Source organism: Odontesthes bonariensis, chromosome 22, assembly GCF_027942865.1.
Source record: "Odontesthes bonariensis isolate fOdoBon6 chromosome 22, fOdoBon6.hap1, whole genome shotgun sequence".
Taxonomy (NCBI): domain Eukaryota; kingdom Metazoa; phylum Chordata; class Actinopteri; order Atheriniformes; family Atherinopsidae; genus Odontesthes; species Odontesthes bonariensis.
The window spans coordinates 8,338,475-8,359,439 of NC_134527.1; the positions used below are offsets into that span (position 1 = coordinate 8,338,475).

General features: G+C 40.0%; 1 protein-coding gene across 1 annotated transcript in view; it reads left to right on the top strand.

The window, feature by feature from the left end:
- il11ra (interleukin 11 receptor subunit alpha) overlaps window positions 1-20,965 on the top strand; it is a 40,004-nt gene that overhangs the window by 9,578 nt on the left and 9,461 nt on the right. The window contains exons 2-5 of the mRNA XM_075455406.1: window positions 14,498-14,594; window positions 19,455-19,521; window positions 19,817-19,983; window positions 20,587-20,701. Of these exons, the coding sequence (XP_075311521.1) occupies window positions 14,498-14,594; window positions 19,455-19,521; window positions 19,817-19,983; window positions 20,587-20,701 (446 nt within the window). The remainder of the gene's footprint in view (window positions 1-14,497; window positions 14,595-19,454; window positions 19,522-19,816; window positions 19,984-20,586; window positions 20,702-20,965) is intronic.

Consider the following 20,965-nt stretch of genomic DNA (forward strand, 5'->3'; position numbering starts at 1 on the left):
AATGGGGAAAGTATGGAGTTCCCAGCAGAGTGACTCATTGCTCAGTGGAACAGGGGTCGTGTATGAGGCTGGTAGGGGGAGAGATATCCATGTTGTGTGTGTGTGTGTGTGTGTGTGTGTGTGTGTGTGTATACTCTAACATGTTTGTGTAATTTGGATGTATATACTTCCCATGTTTTCCTTTCTGTAGAGCACTTTGTGAGAGCTCTCTGAAAAGGTCATCAGGTGGTAAAAGTAAAGCACATATAAACCTGTGTACACATTCTTAACCGAAAGGATGAGGGGGGAAAAAAGCTTGTCATTTACTTCCTTATATTTATGGTACCAGGTAATCTTTTTTTAAACAATATCCACACAGATCTGTTTATCCTCATCTTATTTAATTTTTTATTTTTTTTACTGGCTTATATTTTCAGTTAGTGTCTTAGTTATGGGTTAAATTCAGATTTAGGCAAGCTAAGAAATGCCATCCCATGGTATGTGAACATTTCTTATTATAACTTCTATGCTTAAAATGGGAAAGGTTTCGCACAACTTGTGACCATAGAACAACTTTTCAGCACTTAGGAGTCGATGATTTCATTAGGGGCCATTTCTGTACCATTACAATAAAAGAGCCAAGAATCAATTAAATGTCAAGAAAAATAAAAAGGGAGGAAATTGGATATTACTCGGTCTTACCGCAGTGGTTCACATCATCGGGATGTATGATCTCCAGGTGCTCTCTCAAAGGGAATCAGTCAGTCTCTCTTCATGAAGTGCCATGAGATGACTTTTTATTGTGCACGAGGATAAGTATCACTAAGATTTTAACAGTACCACTTCTCTGACTGATGGTGCTTATTCACCTGGTACTTTTAACAGCATTGTTATTGGTTCTTTTAGTAAGTTTATAAGAACGAAAGCGTTAGAAGACGAACAAGCGTGTAGGGAAAAAGCCTCATGAACGGATGCCTTTGATTAGAAATGATATTCCCACAGTTGACATGCTAATATCAAACATTATGTGAGGAAATCTCTACATCAGGTTTTCACATGTTGTAGTTTTCCACTATCATCCACTGTTTAGGTCGTTAACTGCAGCCGTTATGTCAAAGGCAGTAGCAGCAGTTTAGCACTCGCTAGCCACCTAGTTAGGTTTAAGCATAGAAAGTGCTTTGTTTGAGTAGTTTGAGTTAAGAAAAGGTCATGGTTAGGCTTTATGTTCACAACGTTAATCGTGTTCATTGGAAAAAGAAACCGAAGGCTGTCCTGTGTGTTACAGTCTGATGCCAAACGTTGGCACGTGATGCGTCGGGGCGAGACTGGACTCGCCATTTCTGTTTTTATGAGTAAATTCTCATAACATTTCCTCCATCAAAGTTTCAATTTAAAGTGAACGATCGACTATATTTCAAAAGTGCAAACAGTCCAGTTTATCATATTTTGGGTCTGTGCTAATGCGCACGTGTGTTTTATTCAGTGTTACATAAAACGGCTATCTTCAAGTATCTGCTTCATGTCTTTATAATTAGTTCCAGCAGTAGAACGGCGCCAGTCAAATGTATTTGAATGCACGTATAGGCGCACGCACATACACACACATTCAGAAACAGTGCTTACACAGGCAGATCATCAGGGGAGTGTGGCAAAGCAGAACTGGAACTGGGCAGAGGTTACTGGCTACCCAACCTGCTGGCTTATTGACTTATTGGACTGAGTTTGACACAGCTATCATCAGAAGCATGTGTGTGCATTCATACTCTTCATTATTTCATCAGACAAGCATTGACATTTGCTTCTTTTTAATGCTAGCACATCATGCAGATCAAGCTGTTTTAGTAAGAGGATAACAGATCCTCCTTGAATTACTGAATTGTATATTAGTGTCACAAATCTGTGTCAGTCGTTCCAATGATGGGCTGTAGTAGTGATGTAGGACTTGTAATTGTAATCACACAGCACATTGTATGTGCCTCTGTGTATACGCCTGTGGCTGTGTCTGTGTGTAAGGCTTTGTTGGATAACAGAGAGCAGATGTGGGTAGGTAGGTGGGTGTGTGTTTAAAAGAGCTTGTCATCGGCTCACACAGAGCAGAAGTGTGTTGGACCATCATCTACCGCTGGCGACTAGCAGCAATGACTTAAGCTGTTCTGCTACATTTCACATGCTGAACCAAAGTGCATAAACTATAAACACAATATAAAAATATACAAAACATTAATGCAGTTGCATGCTGTTAGGATGTGTGGTTCATCAGAGAAGTGGATGCGCTGACAGATGTTCGGGTCAGTCCTGCAACAGCTAAAACGCTATCGCTGTGGAATTTTCCAAACCGCGGTAATAAAATGTTGTGGTTTACGGTAAAATTCTGGTATGGACAGCTGACTTCAGTTGAACGCAGTCCAAACGGTTTAGCGTAGTTAAACGTGGATAAACATGTCGAGTGCTGAGATCCCATCTGCAGTTGAAGTGTCAGTAGGGAAGTTGAATTAGTCACCTTTTTTGCGCGCTGTTTATTTGAGTTCACCTTGTTCATTTACCAAAAGAAAACCAGATCTTGTAAACAAATGTCACCAGAAAATGCATTTCTTTTTCATTGGTGGTTTGCATACAATTCAAATATCTCATTTACTCAACCTCAGGATTTTTAAACGGGCGCAAAGTGATGTTTCTTTAACGTCGGCAATGGTCTTCAACTGTTCCACAATGTTACAAACCCTTTTGATGGAGTACGCTGCTTTATGTGATCTGAGTATAAGTAAACACCACATTTGGAGAAGAATAATGACTGGTGAATTCAAAAAACTTTCTTTGTTTAATGAAGAATAATGACCATTCACAATGCAATCTTGTATAGTGGCACTTTTTTTCTTTTCTTTTTTTATATGTGCAACCTCAAAATGGTTGCACATATTGAACAATGAGTGCTGTTCCACCCCAAGAGGAAGGTATACCTCTGGTTTTGGCAACCAGAAAGGTTCCACTGGACAACATCTGCTTGGCCACTCTTTTTGTGGTCATCTGGTTCTCACAGGAGTGCTTAACAGTCGCGAAGCTGGAAGAAAACGTCTATTCTTATATAAGTGATGAATGCAGACGGCTTAAGCAAAGCTTATTACTGAGCAAGAGAACTGGGGTAACTTACTGGGAAGCATAAATAATTTTTTTTCCTTTAGTCAAAAAGACTGGTCTGCAGTCTTAGATTTCTGTTTCTTACCATTTACAGTGACAGTTTATGAAGATTATTCATGATTGAAATCTACTGAACATTAAACTCAATAAAAAGACTGAAGGCACTCTATAATATTTCTATGTAGTTCTAACTATTGGAGGCTGTTTGTCTTGTTTGTCCCCTTTAATGCCATGGAAACAGTGAATATTCTTTATGGGAAAAGGTCAGTTTTAGAGTATTTCAGGCTTTCATTACGCTGTCTTTGGGTGAACACAAATTCATCCATTGTAAATGGCCTAAAAGCTTGTATTATAAGCTTTCACATGAAAACTAAGTCGAAATCATTTTTGTCTGTTCAACCATGACCATGTCAATGACTTCTCAGTGCTTACACGGCCCAGCAGATGTCCTTTTCCTTCCCTGGAGATTCAAAAATGGATAAATGTTGTAAGTTTTACCAGCAATCGATGTGACACAGCCAGGATGCATCTGATGAACCGTGCATTGCCAATATATCTGTGCCTCCCTTCTTAAAACCCAAACAAAGCACAAAGGAATAGAGTAACAGCAAACCAACTGTTTTCATTCATTTACCCACTTTCTGCTAATTATGCTACTTCAGTATTCCTATATGCAGTGTGAATGGAACCTCAGAAGGAACCCATGATGATATTTTGTCCTTTTTGGGGATCTTGTAGTCCTCATAACTCAGAGAGCCTGGACTGTTTGGTCCGAATCCACCTATTGTGACGCGCAAAGCCAAGAAACTGTCTTCGCCCCAGTGTCTGCGCACACTGGAGACTGAAGATTAAAATCCTAGCTGTGGTTAATTTTAGCACATGCTGGTGTTTACTGTGGCACTGACAGTCGGGACAGAGGTTTTTCTCATCCCTCTTAAGCAGTGTAAAATAAACACTGCTCAACACCTTCCTGTACACAGGGCATTGATGGTATTCTGCGGTTTTGGTATAGCAGCTGTCACTTAGCACTGCTCAGTTTTTTACTCGCCCTTCTCTATCATCACAAATCCTCCAAGTAGCAATAACTATGCAAAATATCAAAGTTACTGGATGTGTCATTTCCTTTTAATAAAGAGACACTCGACGGAGAAATTCAGCTGATGCCCCGTCAACATGCCCGGCTTAATACATCTGACCTAAACTAAGGCTTTGGTTGTCCATGATTCAAAGACATTTGGGTTCCATACTTCCCTATTTCTTTGTTAATAGACAAGGCAAAGCAAGTTTATTTGTAGAGTGCAATTCAAAGTAATACAGTAGCTTAGCCACGCAAACGCAAGATGGGCTCATTTTAAAGCGGCAGTAGGCAACTTTTTTTTAGTCATATTAGCTTGAACTGTCATGGGATTCTGGAAGTAGAATATTAAATAGGCTGTTTAGGAAAAATAACGAAATCTGTAGCTCCCTCTGAAGCCTGTAATCATGCTTGCAAAAACCGAGCGCTCCCGGCTGTTTTTAACCAATCAAGTTAGGGTGGAGGAATCCTACCTGTCAATCACAGCTTGTGCACACGCTGCTGAGCGTGAGTCTGCCCCAGCTTGTGTGCGCTCACACTGGTGTGAACTCACGTGCACAACCTCGTCCACAGAGGGGGAGGGGTTTGGGGGGCGATTCGGAGCTTGTTAGAGGTTGGGGGAGGGACCTGAAAGTTGTATCAGTTCGAATTTTCCGACTTTAGACTCGTAATTTTGAAAACTTGCCTACTGCAGCTTTAAGGCTGATTCTCTAAGTTGAGTGTTGAGGCTTGGGTGGAAGCTACATTCCTGTGTAATAGTTACACTGAGACATTTATTATTCATCGGAATTCTTATTTTGGACTATTTTCTAGTTGGAAAAACCAAAACGAGTTTAATCGGGCTAAATGGCAATAAAACTGACCTTTTTATATACAGTTTAATAGGAGGATAAGTAGAATAGGAAAAGAAGAAAAATGTTTTAGCATTAGCGGTTATGTTTTAGCTTTGTGTTGCTGACAGTCTACATGACTCTTTAAGATGTTATGGAGTTTTCATCGAATCGGGTAAGGTTTTTGAAATCTCTAATTAATGCTTTTGCAACAAGTTTGTTACATAATCACCAAAATGAATAAAATCAGATGTTTATAGGCTGTAGGTGTGGAGGGATAATTTTTTACTTTTTATTTTTTATTTATTTATTTTTTTGTTAAATTTTTTTTTACTATGTGTGGTAATGTCAAGTCTTGACTTATAACTCCCCAGTTCTCGTTCGACACACACGCACACACCAGAGAGAAGCAAGTTTTTGTGCAAACGTACGTTTGTGTGTGTGTGTGTGTGGGTGTGTTTTGTTCAACTTCACCCCATTATGCATTTCAGTGTCTGTTTATTTATATGCAGGGTTGGCTTCAGTATTACAAACGTGTGTGCTCGCAGGATTGCGGTCTTCATTCAACAGTGTGTGTGTTTGCGTGTGTGTGAATAGCTGGCATATGGTAGCCATCTTACCCTGGCGACAGAGCTGGAGGAAATTCCAGCCTTGTGGAGCGGAGGCCAAGATACTCCTGCTGCCACACACACACACACACACACTGACAGGTTTGTGATATTTGTGCCAAACCCAGATACACAAAGTAATATTATACTTCAGAAAGTACTAAAAAGTTGATGGAAACTTCTCAGTAACAAGCCAAAAGCTTGTTTTGAATTTAATATTCCCACTCTCTCTCACTAATGCACTCTTTCTGCACCCTTTCTCTCTCTCACACACACACACACACACACACACACACACACACACACACACACACACATACCTCAGCCTTGATCTGTGGATTTTCTAGGTGCTATCTCTAAAGGCACATGGCAGTCATTGTTTTTTCTATGTTTAGGCTTGTGCAAAATTTGTAAGCCAGTTGAGAAACTGGACCAATGGAGAGCACTCACAAGGTTTAGTTTCTGGAGGGTTTGTTTGTCTTTTTACTGCCAACGTATTTAGAAACCTTTTTGGTGACCATTTATTATATTCTGTGATCTGCAGTATGCATCTCAAGCTACCAATCCAGCAAGTAAAGATAAACGTAAAGTGATGCCTGAAAGAATACCCTTTAACTTTTTATCTATTTCTGTTACTTGCTAAGATAAATGAGGGAAAAAAAATGTCACTTTGTGAAAGGCAATGATAAAGAAAACTTTGCTGTCAGCATCTGGCGTCATCCCTTTGTCCAACAATAACTGCAGCTAATTATTCTGTTAAAATGGATTCAAACCATGGTGCTACCGCTACCCTGTTTTACAAATGGTGCAAAGTTCTTATGGGGTACTGCTGTGTTTTCTTTTCTCCTAACATAATAGTTCTTAGTGAAACCAAAAGTTATATTTTACCCTCATCTTTCTACAAAACATTTTTTCCAGCAGACTCCTGTCTTGTCCTTGGAATCTTAAGCAAACTGCAGATGGACAGTGAGGTTATTTTTGGAGAACAAAGTTTTTCCTTTGCAGCCCTGCCTTGCACACCATTGTTTTTCAGTGTTGCCACATTGCCCCCATAACCTATTATTTCTTAAGGATGATAAAAATATTCTATTGTATTCTTGTAGCTAATGTGAGAAAGCCCTTCAGTTGCTTCAAAGTTGCTCAGGGTTTCTTTGTGACCCTGCAGACGATTACATGCTTTGTCTGTCTGAAAGTGACTGCTGGAATCTAAACTCGATTTATTTTTCAAACCTCTTCCAGACTGAACCACTAACATATTAGTATGGACCCCTGCTCTTTAAATAAAGCAGGACACACCTGCCACCCCACAGATTTTTAACACCTGACTTTAGATTTACCGCTTGATTGGCTACTGATCCTTGAGGTTTCTGTACTTCAGTCACTCACAGATGAAATAATAAGGGATTATTTTCCATAAGTGACCATGTCGTGTCTTCTGTCTCGTTTGTGTAACAGTGTGAGAATGTAATTGTATTCGTTTTAATCGTCTGTCAGTATTTGCATTGAAATCTGGGGACGTCTTAGTTCACCCTTTTTGTATGTAAACACAGAAAATGGTTAAAGCATCAAAACTTTAAGCACTACTACATGAAACCACAGAAAGCAGAACAATCTGATTGAATCAAGACGATCACCGTTTGATTTCTTTTCCTTTCTCTTCTCCGTGTTCTTGCATTTCCATCTCCTTCTTTGGTAACAGATTTCCTGTGCGTATCGCCTCCTCTTATCTCTCTCAGGAACATGACCTTTCATTTTTCCTCTCCAGCTTTTGCCTTATCTCATGCGCACTCCAAACCTTTCAGCAGATGGTGGTGATTTTAATGTCTGGCAGAACCTTTCTCTGCATACTACAAGAAATGTTCTTACTCTGTAATCTTTAACTGTCATTACCTCTTGGTTAAAGATTTCTATCCTCTTTGGGTTCCTCTTGGCTATCTGATTGACTGATAGATTAGTGTTACAAACCATTAAGGCACAGTTTTTCCACCCCAGCTCAAGAGCTGATCAGAATATCCTGCTGAGTGAATGGGCTCAACTGTGGATATGTTGTCCCTCGCGACAGCTAGTAAGGCATCACAGTTTTACGTCTGATTCTTCCATTGCAGGCTTTGTTGACTGAGGGAAAAAAAAATTGGACACAGTAACAGGTGCGACTATTAGACTGATGAAGCAATACGCAGTAGGGTTGGGACTAAATCTCATTTACAGATATTGTAAATATCTTGTCTTAATCGCTGATGCAGCCCATCTTCACGTGTTATCTTTTCTGATGGGCCAGTAAACATGCGCTAACTGGCGCTAACCGCTGAAATGATCTGAACGAGGCATGAACAAAGAAGAGGATATGGGATTCCAGTGGCTCTCGATCCACAAGCTTAGCCACCCATTTAAAGAAAGTGAGCACCTCTGTCTCAGAAAGAAAAACATGTGCTGCTTGTCCTCAAACTCACATGGATCAAAGCTTGTACTGTGAAGCTTAACATATAGAAGTAAAGACACACGCACAAACATGCAGCCCTCTGTCAGCAGTGTTGTTATCTCCTGCAAAGGTCAAACAGACTGGGCGTGCAGCGATTGCCATAGTGACCTGGGTAAACACCAGAGTCATTGTAGTCCTTCCCCCTCCGTTTAGGCTTGACCGTGCTATGTTGTTAGTTAAGTGCACATACACGCACACATGCTGTCACACCGTGTGCTTTTTGCCCTCACGCTCATCTGTGCACACAGTTACGGTCGGTTAACCCTTCCGTTTGTCATCACTTTTGTCTTTGACACACACAGATAAACACACACTGATTAGCACATTGTGTAGGCAGTAGGTTGAAACATCAGTCTTTGTTAATTTCTAATTCATGACATGGACTCTAATGATGTGTTCTTCTGAACAGGACATCCTGTGATGATCTGTCATGTCACTGCACAACAAAACGACAGGGAAAGTGTGTGTGTGTGTGTGTGTGTGTGTATACAGAGGATTACATGACTTGCCTTACAGAGCTGACTTTTTTTTCGATTGTCATGAATCGCTTTGTCAGCCTGGTTGAACTGTATTTAACATCCCCTCCCCTCTTTTGCATCCCTCACTCTGCCCTCTCTCTGTCTTGTTTCTTCTCTTGGAAAGCTGCTTGAATGTGCTGTGGCTTGCTGGAGTGAGTGACTCACCATGTGGGATTGTGCTGCCACAGAGAGGATGGGTTAATAAAGAGCCTCTTTTGGATTTGGTTACTCATTGTCAGTGTGCACACCTCATTTTATTATGAAGTCTGGTTTTTTTCTTTTTTTTTTCACAACATAGAAAAAATTTGTTGCCTGCCCTCCGCACTCCTGCGTTTTATTTCGCTTTCCCCTGTGCTTCGAGGCACAGCTGGTGTTTGACTTTTGCCAGGATACCTCGAGTGTCGCCCTTGTTAATGTTGACTTAGAAGGTTTTCACCAAGGATTTTTTTTGCAATTATTCTCAACCACTCAGTCTGTTATACTGTCTACAAAATAGGTTCAGTTTTTATTTTCATGAGCAAACTCTGCAGGCTGTGAGGTGGATTTGTGACATCTGTTACTTTATGTCTTTGTAAATGTGGGAATTCTTGCTTTAGGGATGGATCCTAGTGACAATATCCATGGCTACATTCCACTGTCTGTTCCGGGTCTTGCAGCAAGAGTCACAGTAGAAGGATGACTCAGAGAATAGGCTTGTGAGCTCACACGTGTGTGCACATGCACACACACACATAAACATGGTGGCTATTTTGTATTGAGAACTTCGTTTCATCAGCTAGTAGGGAGCTACAGGGATCATGGTTCATTGTGAACATGTTTATACGGGGTGAAAAGGTGATTTTTCACACTTAATTCCTGAAAGACATCCAGCCAGACTGACAGAGGTTTTGTACTGTTAGATTGATAGGGATTCCAGTAGTTTGAGTACCAAAAGGCTGAGATGAGAGCTTAGTTGAATTGTTCTTAATTCAGTATTTTGTTTTGTCAGCATCATGTGCTGTGGTTGAGAGTCCAACTTTCTCTTAGCTAAAGTTCTCTATGAGACCACAGTTCAGCACACAGCCAGTTACAGTTACCTTATCACAGAATATCACTCAGACACAAAAGGTGAATTGAATCTTGCTTTGAGATATAAAATCAAAATCAAATCAAATTTATTTATATAGCAAATTTCATGGACAAAACAATTCAAAGTGCTTTACATAAAATAAAAGCATTGCAGGGAGTGGAAAAAGTATTAAAAATGCATAAAATAATATAAAGAGAAACAAATGAAATAATTTAGATTAATTTAAAAACAAGCAACAGTCCAGATAAATTAAAAGATATCGTGCAGATTTCATGCATAGACACATGAGAAAATAAATGTTTTTAACCTGGATTTAAAAATGTCTACATTTGGTGAAAGTTTAATCTCCACTGGCAGTTTGTTCCACTTGTTTGCAGCATAACAGCTAAATGCTACTCCTCCATGTTTTTTCTGGACTCTGCACTGGACCAGCTGACCTGAGTCCTTGGATCTAAGAGCTCTGCTGGCTTTATATTCTCTGAACATATCACAGATGTATTTTGGGCCTAAACCGTTCTGGGATTTGTAAACCATTCGAAGGCTTTTAAAATCTATTCTGTGACTGACTGGAAGCCAGTGTAAAGATTTTAAAACTGCTGTGATGTGTTCAGATCTCTTTGTCCTGGTTAAAACTCTAGCAGCAGCGTTCCGGATGAGCTGCAGATGTTTAATGCTCTTTTTTGGGAAGTCCAGTTAAAAGAGCATTACAGTAATCGAGTCTTCTGGAGATGAATGCATGGATGAGTTAAGTTGCTGTTTTGTTTTTTCTTTCAGTATTCACTGCCACTGTAAAAATGCATTTATGTTAGAAGCAGAAGCATCATCACTTCAGTTCAATTCTGTTCACACCATGTATAATTAGAGTTCTGTTGGTTATGAACTTCAGCTACAAGAATCATCGGGAATCTGTTGCTTACTGGCCAAGGAACGGATGAGCGTTTGGCTCTCAGCTCTGCTACCAGTTATTAGGGAAGGAGAACTAGAGACCTCTGTGTAATTATGTTTGCTTATGTAAGTTAGAGATCAGAGCCAGCAAAATTAAACTGATTGAAATGGGATGATGAGAAATAGGCAGGATAGAAGGAAAGGTGTCAAGAGCCATGGGAAAAACGCAGCTTCCCATGGTTTGATCTCTACCCATTCTCTTATTTCTAGAAAACCAGATGGGGAATAAGTTAAACCAAATAAATGTGTTTGTTGGACCTTGTATGTTCTGGCATTTGTGGGAGGAGCGGCCTCAAGGTCCAAAAAAACATTAAGAACAAATTGAAAGTGGTGAACAACAAAAAAGTGTCTTTGGGCTTTAGAATCCGCTTAGACTTTGCAGACATACAATACTTCCTGCTGTTTCACTTGTGGAATTTTTGTTTGTAATGTGAAAAATGAACGGACACCACAAGGAACGTTAACATGTTTTTCTGTTGAACACACGCAATCGCAAATCTCATCTTTGTAGGGTTCCAGCCCTCTTAAAGGCCTTTGTAGACTGATAAGTCAGAATGGATCAGTAACTTTAAAGAACTTTCCTTGAGTTAAGTAAACTTTTCTGCCATACATGTGCATATCTCTAACTATACTCAAGTTTTATATTGAGGGGGGAATAATCAAAACCCTGTGGAAAGTTAATCATGCGTAATTTGTATGAGGATAAGGTCTCTGCACCTGCATATACCTGAGCCTGTAAACAGTAGAGTTCACTGGTGTTCCAGCTGGATTGCAATCATGGAATGTACTGGAAGTAAAGAGGCTTAGGGGGAAAAAAATGAAAAGGGGGATTGATGTGGGAGGGGGAATCAACCCAAGTGAGTGAGATGGCAGTGAGATTTAAATTTGCTGAGTGCACTGTGTGAAGATACAGTGGCGAATGTAACACTGCTGCGCTACATCATAGGAAACCAGTGGAAACGCTGTTTGTCTCTGCGCCCCGACAGAGACTTCAAGAGCATTTTTTTGGGGGGGTGGGGTTTGGCTTTGGAAGCACTGAGGGTTGCCTTTGTCTCAGCTGCACTGTTGCCTTTTCTGGTTTTGGCTGATACACCTGCAGCACTTGACCTGAAAGGGAGGTGAGGAAATCCACTATCCAGTAGTGGATGTGAACCTTTTGATGTGCCGTATTTATATCTTTATTTTTAATAGTGACATTAATGTCTTGAAGGTTTCGCTAGAGAAATTTCCATGAACCTTTGGTGTGGTAATAAATGGACCGTGACATTTTTTTGCTCCAGTTTTTAGTTGTATGTTTGATTTAGTGGGGTCAAAATAAGGTGGTATGGGGGATTTTAAGTTATGGCCAAACAAGTGATAAAGCATGCTGTGGATTTTCAAATTTTCTAAGGATGTAAGGTGTGTTATTTTTTAAATTTTTTTTTTTTTTATTGATTTTATTGAAACCATAAAGTTGTTGGATTCTTTCACAGGTGCTTAGATGTTTGAAACCTGAAGAATATTAAAACTTTTACACTTTAGTTGCACAACGCTGTGAGAATACGTGAGAGTTTAAAAGTTTCTGTTTTGCAATTTGTGTTAAAAGATGTTGGTAACGCACCACATATGCAGACAGAAAAATGGCAATGTGACGAAAATGTGCTTTTTTTATTTTATTTTTTATAAGAGACATCTGCAGAACCTGTTGAACAAGACAGTAATATGACAAAATTAAGTTGTTGTTTTTTTGCTTTGATTTTTCTCATTTGACTTCTACTAACATTTGCCAATATTATTAATCTGTGTCCAAAGTGTATAACATTACCAAGAAACCTCACAGCACTTGCGTAAACCATAACTTGTTCTACCAGCGAAAGCTTTCTTTTATTTATTTTGAGACTTAAACAAACAGATGATCTGTTTGGCAAAGATGCCAAGAACCAGATGTTACAGGGTTACGGTTTGTAAATCACAGCAGATGTTTGGAAGTACCTGTTAGCAAACCTGAAAGTTGAGGTTATTTGTGTAGCAAGTATTACCACATAGTGGTCCTGGAGTTGATGTACTTCTTCAGTCGGATTTTGGCAGTCGCAGTACGATAGGAGTGTCTCAAGATTCGGTTGCTGGTGTTTTGCTAGTTGGTAGAACATAAGAAAGGGGTAGAAACCAGCAGGTTTACTGTCATTGTTAGTGATATGCAGTCTGTAACCTTAACCAAAGATACTACATGGAACACACATGCAAAAACCACAAAAAGCCAAGGGAATGTGTCTCTCTATTATTAACACAAACAGTGAAATGAAAGGTTTGAAGATGAAACTGAACCAATGATCCTCTTTTCCACATGTATGCACGTCTTTGCTCTGTTTCTTGACAAGCCTTCGCCTGTGAAAAACGGAGAACACAAGGAAGTACAGTGTTGAGTACTTTGGATAAGTGTGAGGAACTCCTCTACTACATGGTTTTACACCATGATTACATAACGACAACAAAACGTCGCAATAATGGATGCCTCCAAAGCATGGAACTGATTTGGGCTAAAATAAGTCTTTCAGGACTGATTGTTTTTGAATTCTGCAATTATTTTCAGATGGACCACCAGCACACTGAAGAAAAGAACTCCATCAAACATGTGTCAAAATGAGGTCTTTTTGGAAAGTATTTCTTTAGAGAAACTGAAACTTTTTGAATTGATGTTTTGGAGTGTGTGGCTTGCAGCTGCCATGGTTGTTGCACTTTGACTTCATGTCAAACAGCAGATCAGGTTGTTTGTCCTTTTTATACAGTCTATGGGAGGGAGAGGGAGCCTCTCTCCCATCCGCTACTTTCATTTTCATGTTTAAAAACCATTAATTATGCACTTTGTGTTGAGTGTCAAGTAATTTAGGCATGAGGTTGGTGAAAAACAAAAAATAACTTTCTAATTTGTTGAGAGGTGGAGAAAAATTCATCACATGTTTGATTTGCTACCACACTGTGCTCTGTCACTAAATGACGCTGAAGCTTAATGACCCTCCTGTTTATATCATCCATCCATCCATCGAATGCATCACACATTCCTCTTTATTCTTTGTTCAATGCAATTTGACATTGAAAGGAGAAATGAATGAGTGTGCCCTCTGCTTTGTGCTGACTCCATCTGTTATTCAACCCACAGAGCTAGTGTCATTTGGTTTCTGTACAAACTTGGCATTGAAGTTTCAATTGTAAAGTTGAATGATTTTGTAGAAATACAGAATTCTTTAAGCACTGTAACGGATTGCATCAGTGCTGTTGGCTTTGTCTCGGGTTTTAAGTTTCAGTATTTCAGGCATGATTTCAGCTCAACACTGGCCAGTGTTTTAACTTGTTCAAGTTCTATTATAGAGAAACAACGCAGTCATTCGTAGGTCTTGGTGCTGCCTCTAATTTCACTATTTATACATTTCTATGGTTCCGTGTTTGGCATCGTCTCAATTCAAGTACTCGTGTGTATTGGATTTTTTTCCCTCTTTTTTTTATTTATTTATTTTATTTTTTATTTTGAGAAAAACTTGCACTGATAGCTCCACCATGAGGGAAAGAGGCGACGGTTTTGACCATCGTCACTATACTTTCTAAACTTCAAAGTCCATGATACATACTTTACAGCATTTATGGTTGGATTTGTCAAGTGATTCCCCTTCACTCTTTTGTTGCCTCTTTAGGGAGGAGATTAACCAAAGACATGAGAATTTCGGGCTTTTCCCTTTCATAGTTTCTTGTTTTAGAGGGCTGATAATGATAATGATGATGATGATGTGCCATTGTTGCTTTCTGACACATTTTTCAGGTTTGACAATAAAGCCTCAATATCTTCTAATCATCGTAACGAGTTCTCCCCAACCATCTGTCTCTTTAGATGCCAGGCCTTTTGTCCAGTCCTTTGTGTCTGACATTCATCTGGTTTTTGTCGTGGTCACTGCATCCCAGTCGTGCTCGGATTCAGGCTGATGAAGGTAACGGACACAAATACACACAAACATCTCTGAGGCGCACTACAGCGAAAGCTATTTATTTATTTTTTTTAGCATACACAGTACCACAAAATAGTCTTCAGCCACTTGTAATTTCTAATTTATTTCTGTTTTGCTCCAGAAGTCGTCGTAATCTTTTAAAGTGGACTTGAGCAATAGTTCTCCAGGCTTTCTGAAGGTTTTTCAAAGTATTGGCTGTTGCTTTTCCACACATTGCCAGTGCAGTCCTTGAACCTGAGCAGTTTGCACATCCATTAAACAGTCGAGGATGCTGGGTATATGTTGGACAAACAAAGACAGAGCCTTGAAAAAGACCTGAAAGATAACTTTTGACCCTTCTGTTAATCCATCTACTTTATTAAATTGCCTCGTTGGTTCAAAAATACTTTGTTATGCCTGTCATACTGTTTTATCTTTGGTATTTTTGTAGATGAAACTAAAGACATTAAACTTAATGATGTTTCTTTGCAACACGCTATGAGTAATGCTAATTGCCTAAAGAAGTAATTCAGAATAGGTTCTTTGTATAAGTTGTCTGTAGACCAGACACTGGTTTATCAAGTTGGTGGATTTTTTTTTTTCTCCTAAAATGATTCATAGATCAGTGAATGAAGAAAAAAACAAAACATTTATCTGAAAGTCGTGTGGTACAAGAACTATGCTGAAAATAAGTAGGAAAAAAAGCTGCCAAAGAAAATAATTTGAAAGTCCTTCAAAAAGACAGCAGAACTGTTGTTCAAGACCACTTTAAAAAGCAATAAGCAAGTATAAAGAAATGAGGCCTTTTGCACAGCGCTATACGAAATGTGACAATAGCTTTGCCTGGGCATACACACTCATGCACACACACACACAAACACACACACACACACGCACACACGCACACACATGGCAAACAATCTTGTAAGGATCAGGCCTGGATTCCTTTGTAAACTGTAAGGGGGGGGGCACTTATGGGATCTAAACTTACTACAGAAGAAAGGGACCAGGGACCATAAAACATATTTTGGATTTGGATTTTTTAATGAACAACTTTAGCAGTTTTTCTTAACTGAGGTCTGTTCATATCTTCAGTGCAAACTTACGGCACTTATCAAGTACACCCTGCCTCTTCTGTTTTTTTCTATCTGTACTGAGCAGCATTAACCCTTGCCTCAGAGGACAGTAGAGCCCAGTTGATAAACCATATATTTGGAGGTAATGTTTCAGGAAAGAGTTATCAAAAGACTGCATATGTGTCGCAAAAAAACCCACTTCCCGTCGGACTCTTTTACCAATTTGGGTTAGCTCAACACTCAAAGAACGATCAGTTTCATTATGTAATGAGGTGAATATATGTAAAGTGTTTGAATGCAGTAATCCATCTGCTTACTGTCTGGAGACAGCATTGCTTACTGGCACCTAACTTAGAGAGTTTCTCTTAGGAGATCAATATTGTTGACATATCTATGTATATAGTGAGCTTGAGTGTTGTTGGTGTGACTAGAAGAATAGCCTCATTATATTTGCGTTTATTGAATCGAATTGCACACGAGAGGCTTTTGATAACGTGTAACATATGGTCTGCTGTACGACAGATGGGATGACTGTCTTCAGGCAACTGAGAAAAAACCCCTAAAACTAACCTTTCACCAATGTCCTGCTGAAACCTTTGATGGTCGAACTTCCAAAGGAGCTCCTTCTTGTTCAGGGTCTGACTCTGCTTCAAACTGATACAGTTGCATGGTTGTGTAAAACAGTCGCGTTTTATTTGACTAACTTTCTGTCTCCCCAGTTTTGGTCAAAAGTTGCAGCGGGATGGTGGGAGAGAGGCTGCTCACTTCCCCACCGCTAAAATAGGCGAGTCTGAGGAGTGTTGTAGGGGTGAGAAGACAGCTGTTGTGCTGAGGGCAAATGGCTTTTTAATCAGACCTTTAATAGGAAATTGTGCCAACTTGTTGAAAAAGGGCATAATATGCCTGTCAGACTGTCTCTCTTTCTCTCTCTCTGTCTGCAAAAGTCATTTTTCCAGACCGACTGTCATTCTGCCCCTACAACAAATCATTCTCTTATTTCAGTAACATTAATCATTCCAACAACAACAAAAAAAGAATAGCCTGCCCAAAGACCTTAAGATTAAGTTGTCAAAAGTTTTTCCCTCCCATTTATTCTATCCCTCAGCAGCTCCAGTCTTTTTTTTTTTTTTTTTTTTTTTTTTTTTTTTTATTGTTTGGAAAGTACTAAGTTTCATCCAGCTTGCAATTTCTGCGTCTGCCCTGCCATCTGATTTCAATGTTAGGAGAAACCTGCAGCCTTTCTTTATGTGTTGCCGTGTGTGCGTCTGCATGTGTGGGTATGCGTATGGAAACGTATGTTTGTGTGTGAATGTGTGTGGTTTTACGCCTGTGTGTGCACATGTCGGGGTGCTCTTGCCAGAGGCAGAATCAGATATGAGTGGAACGCTGTGGGTTTGGGGAATAATGTACTTCACTGCCAATAAAACATGAATACACACATTCAGACCAGCCAACTCTCTGCACCGCACTAAGGCCCCAGGTAGCGAACTCGTATACAGAAACGCAGCGTGCAGAGACTGTGTTTTTGGTGGTTAAAGGAAATAAAAAAAAAAGAGAAAAATCTGGTTAAAACTGGCGATAGTGGTACCGAATCAGACATTTTATGGAGATGGAAAGCCTGACGCGGTGGGAAAATGATAAGAAGAGAGAGAGGAAAACATTTTTCATTCCCAATTGATTTTGTGGAGTTTTGCGTCACCTTTTTTTTCCTCCCAGTGTTCTGAGGAATCTCGTGCAAATCTTTGGGTTTTCTCTCTCTCACTGTAAAGTTTTGGCAGTGTTGTGAGCGTATTGTTGCACCACAATCTCGGTCTAGTTTTGCTCAACCTGCACTCCCGTGATGTGGTGTGCTGCCGAGAGTTATTTTTAATAAAACTGTGCCGACACACAGTACTAGTAATGTATAACCAATCTCTTGGCCAGTACTGTAATTAGTGTAACTCTATTTTTCACCTCTAATAACACAAGGCGTCATGAGGGATTAGAGCCTTAACTTCTGGTTTTATCTCTCTGTTGGTGGATTAGTTTCTGTAATCTGGTTTTTGATTCCGACCTGTTGTAATTGTAGTCCTGTAGCACCCTTGTTGACATTTTCATTTTGACTGATCTCAGCCGTGAACTTACTGATTTAAAATAGTGAAAGATCAAGATGTTTTTTTTTCGTTTTTTTTTTTTTTTCACCTCTCTTGCTTTGGAGTCACATAAATACCAGCTGTGTGGGAAGCTCAGATTTGCTGACCATCTCCTGTGTTTGTATGTAATCGGTAATTTCCCACAGACGCCGCAACATTATTAGCGGCCGTCAATTTGGCCTTTCAAAGTCTCGCTTTTATTTCTGTCTTCTTTTTCCACATTCGGCTCTCAAAAATGTAAATGCAGCCACAGAATTGTTGCGGAGCTTGTTGCTGCTCTATTCCTCAGCTGTTTTCAGTTTATGCAGCCACGAAGGCATGATGACCAGAAAAGAGAACTTAAGATGCCAGTGAAAGCCAAACTTTTAAAGAGCCTCCAGTTAAAGCCTTTATGTTAAGTATGTGCAAAATTTAAGTTGGGAGTGACATAGTAAGCCCTTGAAAGGCATCAATAATATGTCTATCCACTTTGATGCAATTGATCCCCTTGAGACCTGGAGGCTATAGTTTTTACCAACGCTGTTGTTCTATAGGACATGAAGAAAAGTTAAATGTATGAAAGGTGAAGAAGGAAAAACATCAAACCCAGGGTTAATTGTTTGTTGCTGTGAGAGAAGAGGCCAGCAGGGAGTGTGCATGCCTCAGTGACCGAGAGCTAATGAAGCTGTTTGCGTGGCAGACTGGCAGTCCAAGTGTTGCTTCTGTTTTTCACTCTCGATTTGCCGTAAATGCTCGCTTTCACATTACGAAGCCAAGCTAAACACGCGTGCACACACATCCACGTACAGCCGATAGAGGATCAACTTGAAAATTACGACGGCCACCACAAATATTTGCTCGGGTATACACACACTGCGCTTAGTATTCCTTCAAATCTGCACCCCTCCCTAATTTAGTCTGATACCAGGTAACAGTTTCACAGCCTTCTTATGAAATCAGTCGTACAAACGGAGACTTCATCGAGTGTAGTCGAATACTAAAGCAGCGATTCATCAAACTGATTGCTGTGGGTTCACAGGCTTTGCTTTCGATACAGGTGTCTTAAAGTCATGCTCCCACCTGGGTTCATTCAGGTTTAGTTGACGATGCTTTGGATGAATGTTCCTCGGGTAAAACCAATCCCGATGGATATGGGAAACAATATGATGGTTGTATTTGCAGGTAAAAAGTCGAGATGTATGTGAGTGCCTCAAAGATTCATCATCATCGTCCACACATAGATAACTTTACCCACTTCATATTACACTGAGGTTTAAGTTTAATGTTATTTTCCAAATGTCTCCTAATGGCGTTCAGGAGTAAATTTGGTGTTGGTGTCCTGATGGAAGTGCTTCACTGCTCCTCCTCCATCTGTTGAGGAGCTTTCAGAATGGATTTGCTGAAACATAGTAATATTTCAGTAGTGACAATAACAAAAAAGAGACACATTGCAGCAGCTCTGTAGTGTGTGCCAAAGGCCGATGTCTGCCGGATCCCAAACCTTGTATGGTCATGTTATTGTAACAGCGCTGATCATACTGTAAGTGGTGGAGGCTGAATCACATTAATGGAGATGATGCAGATACTTTTCAGAGTGTCAGAGTGGGCATTGTGAAGATACTATAAGCCAGACTACAATGTGATTTATTGTTTTATGTGATGTCTTGTGTTTGCAGTGTCAGACGTGCAGTATAAGCCATTGGAGTCAAATGTAACACTGGCATGTGGGAAGTCACAAAACAGGTAACAAGAAAACAGCAGCAGATGTAAATGTCTACATTTGATCAAACGTGTGCTTTTTATTAATAATTTGTAATCATTTCTGAATGATTTCATCTCTGAGATGGAAAAGCTGTACAGAAAAAGAAAAACGGTGCATGAATTGTTACTCGGGCTTAAAAAGGCTGATGAGATCTGACTTAACAGAGGAGGAATACCTGTGCTTTTAATTGAGGTCCGAGCCGACTTCCTTTCAGTGTTTCGGTTTGTGGGGTGCAGTGTCACTAATGCAACTGCTTTCCAACACGTCTCTGACCAGGATACCCGTGGTGTGGCATCTCAACAACAGCTCGGTGCTGCCATGGCACAAAGTGACATCGGATGGAAGATTAGTCCTGCTGAACGTCGACCAGTCAGCGCAGGGCGACTACAGCTGCTATGACGGCAGTGGACTCCTCCTCCATTCTGTCAGTCTCAGGCTGGGCTGTAAGTGTTGTTGTGACTGGTTTGTAAGCCAGCCTTGGTGTTATCAGGGAGCAGAACTGGTGTACATCATGTAGCATGGGTATGCGTCTTCAAAAAAAAAAAAAGAAGTTTGCACCAGAAATACGCATACACCCCCCTGTTTACAGATAAAGCTTCTCAGTCCCTTGCTGTATTTTGTTGTTGGATAATTCATTGTCTTATTATGTTTTAATCTGGTATTATCTCATTATTGCCTTGACTTTTAATGACATAATTTATGGTTATTTTCTGTCTGTAACATATTAAAACGGGGATGATTGGAACTGTGCTACTGGTCCTCAGAGGAAGCGGGTCTTATCGGCCATCACAAAGCCCTCAACTTCCTGTTACTGCCTTAAACAGGAAGAGGCTTCCTAACTAAGCTCCCTTTTAAGGAATAGGGAGTTTTGCATTTTGTCGTTCAAGCCTCCTCTGAACATGTTGGTTTATGAGAAGAACACCAGAGTCAAGAGGTGTTCATTTTAGATTGGAGGACAAGACAGAGAAAACATTACATCTAATAGCCCCCCTAAAAAAGCAAACTCCCCTTCAGTCTTGTGAAGAACTGTGACTCCTGTTTTCCAGATCCCCCTGGGGAGCTGGAAATTTCCTGTCAAGTGCCCAATCACACACATGTTCGCTGCTCCTGGATGGAGTCTGTAAAGACCTTCCTGCCAGCTGAGTACAGCGCCTTCATCTGGTAAGAGCCAGTAAATGCAACTGAAATGAATGAACGGGCGTTTACAGCATTAAATATGAAGCCGATGCCACAGAGTTGTGCTTGGAATGTGATGTAAACAGTTCTGTGCCTCTTTTCTCTCTGTCTCTGCCTCCTTCCTTCCTCTAAGATGAAAGTGGCCTTAACGTACAGAAGTGATGGTCGACTTACACTTTTTATTGTGCTTTTCACCATATGCTCACATTGTATTTTACATGAGAGAATAAAAGACTTTTATCTTGTTTT